A 5,038-nucleotide genomic window follows, 5' to 3' on the forward strand; every position below is an offset into this window, starting at 1 on the left:
TCGCCTTCGTCGTCACCAACAAGGGCGCCGGCCAAGCCCTCTCCGATAAAGGATACAAGGAGTATCGCCTTGGCTATTACTCCAATTGGTTGAATCGAGTCAACGACAATTGGGTAAGATCCGGAGCTATTTGGAGGATAGCAAAATCGTGCCACAGCCAGTGTTCACATATCATTTATAATCATTTTTTTGCTGCAATTCCTATCTTTTGTTAATGCTACTTAACCACCATCTAAACTTATGATTATATATTATTTAACTGAGGTGAAACACTCGCTAAACATATTATTTAATTCTAATTTTAAAAGAATATTTATAAAAATAATAAAAAATTAATTAGGGAGTAAAAAATTAGAATTAAAAGTTTAATTTGGTCAAAATCGGGATTAAACCCGTTGATCATTAGTTTTTAACGGAAATGTTGACGGAGGATCAATTGTGATCCGATTTGAAATGTGCAGGACCAATTGTGATCCGAATTGAAATGTTCAGGACCAAAAAATCAAAAAGATAAAGTTTAGGATCAAAACATAAAATGGTCATATGTTTAGGACCAATTTTGACCTTACTCTCACAATTAACAATTTAATTTGGTCAAAATCCAATTTAAACATGTCGATTGTTAATATTTTACAAATTCGTAAGTTTTGGACTAACTGTGGTCCGAGTTGAAATATTTATGATGCATAATTACCAAAATCATAAAATATACTTCCTCCGTAATAGGAGTCACTCTTATTGTGTGCACGAGTTTTAAGAAATGCAAAAGATAGTGAATTGTAAAGTTAGTGGAACATGCGACTCACTTTTTTATATTGGTTTTATAATAAAATGTGAGTGGAGTGAGTTAGTGGAATGTGAGGTATTCTTACCATTTATGATAAAAAAATGAAGTGTGATTTTGTTATGAGACGGATCAAAATAACAAAGCGTGACTTTACCGTGGGACTGAGGGAGTGTATGTTAGGTGGACGGAGCGAATATAGTTTTTCAACATGAGTAGTGCTTCCACTTTCTCTCTCTCTCAGAAATGGGCGATTTCATAGCAACGCTCTCACTCCCTCTCCTACTCTCTTTCGCTGCCCTCTGCATCTACCCTTCACCTATCTCCTCCCTGCCCCTTCCTCGCTTCTCTCCATCATCAAAATATGCTCCGCGCTTTCTCGGAAAACCCTCTCGCTCTAATTATTCCGCTCCTACGTACCAATACGACACCCGCTACTTCGACCAGAATCTCGACCATTTCAGCTTCTCCAAGCTCCCCAAATTCCGCCAGCGCTACCTCATAAACACCGATTACTGGGCCGGCCCCTCCCGCTCCGCCCCCATCTTCTTCTACTGCGGCAATGAAGGCGACATCGAGTGGTTTGCATCCAATACTGGCTTCCTGTGGGAGATCGCTCCTCGTTTCCGCGCCATGGTTGTTTTCCCTGAGGTTTTACTCTCTCCCCTTCCTCTTCTCTTACTATCTATCGCTGTATTTGTACCAATTTTTACATAGAATTTTTTAATATGGGTAGTGATTGATCATGCGTTTGTAGTGATTGATTATTTTAAGATTTTGGTTTAAAAAATCACCTAAAAATCAAAATTGAGTTGAGCAGCATCGATATTATGGAGAGTCGATGCCCTATGGGAGTCAGGAGGAGGCGTATAGGAATACATCAACGTTGGCTTATTTAACTGCTGAGCAAGCCATTGCTGATTTTGCTGTCCTGATCACTGAGCTGAAAAGGAATTTATCGGCTCAGGATTGTCCTGTTGTGCTGTTTGGTGGATCATATGGTGGAAGTGAGTATTCATGCATTGTTTTTAAGATGTAGGGATTCCTTAATTAGGAAGCTTTGTGTGTTCATTGTAAGATCAGCTATATTCTCTGCTTTCAACAGTGTTAGCAGCGTGGATGCGCCTCAAGTATCCCCACATTGCCATTGGAGCCCTTGCTGCTTCAGCTCCCATTCTTCAGTTTGAAGATCTTGTGCCTCCGGAAACATTTTATGATATTGTTTCCGATGATTTTAAGGTAGGTTTTTGCCTTTACAGTGGTCCTATTGCTTGATAACTGTTGGTGTGTGTGTGTGTGTGTGTTAGATGTCCTTACTTCTGTTTGTTCATTTGTTTGTCAGCGTGAAAGTCTTAGCTGCTTCAATACTATAAAAAACTCTTGGGATGTAATAGAATCAGAGGGACAGAAAAAGAATGGGCTTTCATCCTTGTCTGAAACTTTTCGATTTTGCAAGTATGTGCTGCAACTTTCTAGCTCGAAAGCTCCTTTTCCTCTGTCATGTTTCAAATCTTGGTGATAGTTCTCGAGTTTGACATTGAATTTGAATTGACAGGAAACTCAAGAGTACTGGTGCTCTTTCTGACTGGCTATATTCTGCTTATAGTTATTTGGCAATGACAGATTACCCATATCCTGCTGACTTTGTAATGCCATTGCCTGGAAACCCGATAAAGGAGGTTCGTCTGGCTCATGTTCAGTGTAAATGTTTCTATGATCAAGCAGATTGTAGTCTAAGTTAATTAAATAGCGTCCTAGCTTGTCAGCTCAGATATATTACTTAACGAGATGATGGGAGACTCCCTACTCACTTTCACATGGAAAAGTGTTTCACCTAAATTGGTGGTTCCATTAGATCGTTTATGTAACAGGGAACTATATGTTTTGCATTTCTAAATGCTCATCGTTATAGCCTTCTTTGTCAGGTATGTAGAAGGATTGACAACTGTCCAGATGGGACTAGCATCTTACAACAAATATTTGAAGGTGTAAGTGTTTATTACAACTATACAGGAACCGTTGACTGCTTTGATTTGGACGATGATCCTCATGGCATGGATGGGTGGAACTGGCAGGTGCAAGTTTATGTCCTTTGCAATGTGATTCTTTTGCTTTCTCTAATAACAAAACAATACTTAAAAGTATGGTGTACGGGAATATTAATGTATTTTCTGTATTTCCCAGGCATGCACTGAGATGGTCATGCCAACGGCTACCAGCAAGTACAGCATGTTTCCAGAATACAGTTACAATTACACTTCTTATGAAGAGTGGTGTCTGGGGGATTATCATGTCAAACCCAGGCCTAACTGGATAACCACTGAATTTGGTGGGCATGTATGTAAACTCTTGTACAATATATACTCTAATCCTTTATTTGTAGTTAAATCGATTTGTGAATATATTGTCTTCCCTTTTCCTTATTGTTCTTAATTGGCAGGAGCTTGACTTCTCTAAAGAGGGTTCCATACTAGTCATCTAATTTGAAACCCCCTTAACCTGATGACTCCCTAACTGAGCTTTTGCTTGGAGTCTATTTTGATGAACAGACTTCCTTATAAGTATTTATGTGATCACCCCATGAAGCCCTCCCCTTGTTTTACTACTAGTACCGTAGTATGTTATTTATACCATACGCTGGATATAAGTCTCTGGTAGCAGTATATTGAATTTTTTTCTTATTCTTCCATATTCTCCTTTTTAAAGGGATTTAAGCATGCCCTCAAAACCTTCGGGAGCAACATCATATTCTCAAATGGGTTATTAGATCCATGGAGTGGTGGCAGGTAACATATTATGTCTCTGTATTTATTGTTTGCTTGTTTTTTGTACATTTCTCTTTACCTTAACAATAGAGCATTGATAAATCATTTATTTAGATAAAATGGTTTTGTGCAGTGTTCTGGAAGACATTTCTGAAAGTATAGTAGCTCTTTTTACGAAAGAAGGTAACTATGTTAGAAACCAGTTTTATGTCGATTTAGTTGTGAATGTTACAGTTGATGCCTTTTACCTTCTCCGTTAGTTTAGCAACTGGGATGACTCTGGAAAGAAGATTTGTGTTAATACAATCAGGAATATTATTAACAGTTTTACTCTGTATGATAGATTGGACTAATAATACATAGGAGTGAGTATCTAAAGGTGTACATGTTTGTTCCCAATAAGTTTACGTACAAACACTGTCAAGTTCTTTTCTACTATGGTTGTTATCTTAAGGTTGTAGAATGATGAAGTGTGCAGCAACTAGTTAAGCTGATGAACTACTATAAAACTCTTCGAACATATCCTGCATTAGGCTAATTTATGTTGTCTTTCTTTCCCAATGTAGATCTGCTTAGTGTGGTTTGTTATCACGTCACATCCAACATGATGTATCTTGGCTATCCGGTTGATGCCCTTCGTGCATATGTAAACTGATCTTTTTCTTTTGATTGCTTATTAGGAGCACATCACCTAGATTTGCGTCCATCCACGGCCGAAGATCCCGATTGGCTAGTGGAGCAAAGGGAAGCTGAAAAAAAAATCATCCGAAGCTGGCTAGATGAGTACTTTGAGAGAAAAAGAGCAGTTCTTGACATGTGAAAACCTCTTTATTTAACCTTTTCTCCCCTATCAATCTCTCTACTGAAGAACTGTTTCTTTTACTAGCTATTTTGGCTGAAGGATCTGGGAAATAAACTCTGTATAATTTCACTATTCCACGAGTTGGGAAATGTTAGTACACTAAAAACCACTATTTAGTCGAAATAATGTACAATTGTGATTAGTCGTGCGTTTATTCTATTGTCGATTGTTGACTTAATTTGCATTCAAGAACAGACCTTAATTTGGCATCCCTTTATTTTGAGAAACGTAAATAAAATTCATGCAAAGGGCTAATAATTGCTCATTACTTAATAATCCCTCGTCAATCAATAATTGTAAAAGTGGGTTGAAAAATTAGTGGAATTAGTCCTACTTTTATATACTAGTATTAATTTATAAATAAAATGTGAGTAGAATGAGTTAGTGGAATGTGAAGCCTACTTATCATTTATGATAAAAGTGAAAGTGGACAATTAACAAAAGAATGAAAGAAAATAACAAAAGTGAACAATTAATAGAGAACGGAGTGAGTATGATGGAATAAAATAAGAAAACTGAATGATATTCCTACTTTGATTTTATTTTATTTGTATAAAACTCTATATTTTTTTTAGAAATCAACATTCCATATTATTGATTTGGTTGATCAATTGAATCAAAGAGTGT

General features: G+C 37.1%; 1 protein-coding gene across 1 annotated transcript; it reads left to right on the plus strand.

Moving 5' to 3' along the window:
• Positions 1 to 993: 993 nt before the first annotated feature.
• On the plus strand, positions 994 to 4,553 carry LOC125201718 (Serine carboxypeptidase S28 family protein). Its single transcript, XM_048099943.2, has 10 exons — positions 994 to 1,435; positions 1,605 to 1,791; positions 1,890 to 2,023; positions 2,127 to 2,239; positions 2,340 to 2,463; positions 2,710 to 2,859; positions 2,969 to 3,121; positions 3,491 to 3,570; positions 3,683 to 3,732; positions 4,230 to 4,553. Exons 1-10 carry the CDS (start codon positions 1,031 to 1,033, stop codon positions 4,367 to 4,369), a joined length of 1,536 nt encoding a protein of 511 aa, XP_047955900.1. The 5' UTR covers positions 994 to 1,030; the 3' UTR covers positions 4,370 to 4,553.
• Positions 4,554 to 5,038: the final 485 nt, after the last annotated feature.

Source organism: Salvia hispanica, chromosome 2 (assembly GCF_029641045.1).
Source record: "Salvia hispanica isolate PSC_SH4W2 chromosome 2, Shi_PSC_v1, whole genome shotgun sequence".
NCBI classification, from domain to species: Eukaryota; Viridiplantae; Streptophyta; class Magnoliopsida; order Lamiales; family Lamiaceae; genus Salvia; species Salvia hispanica.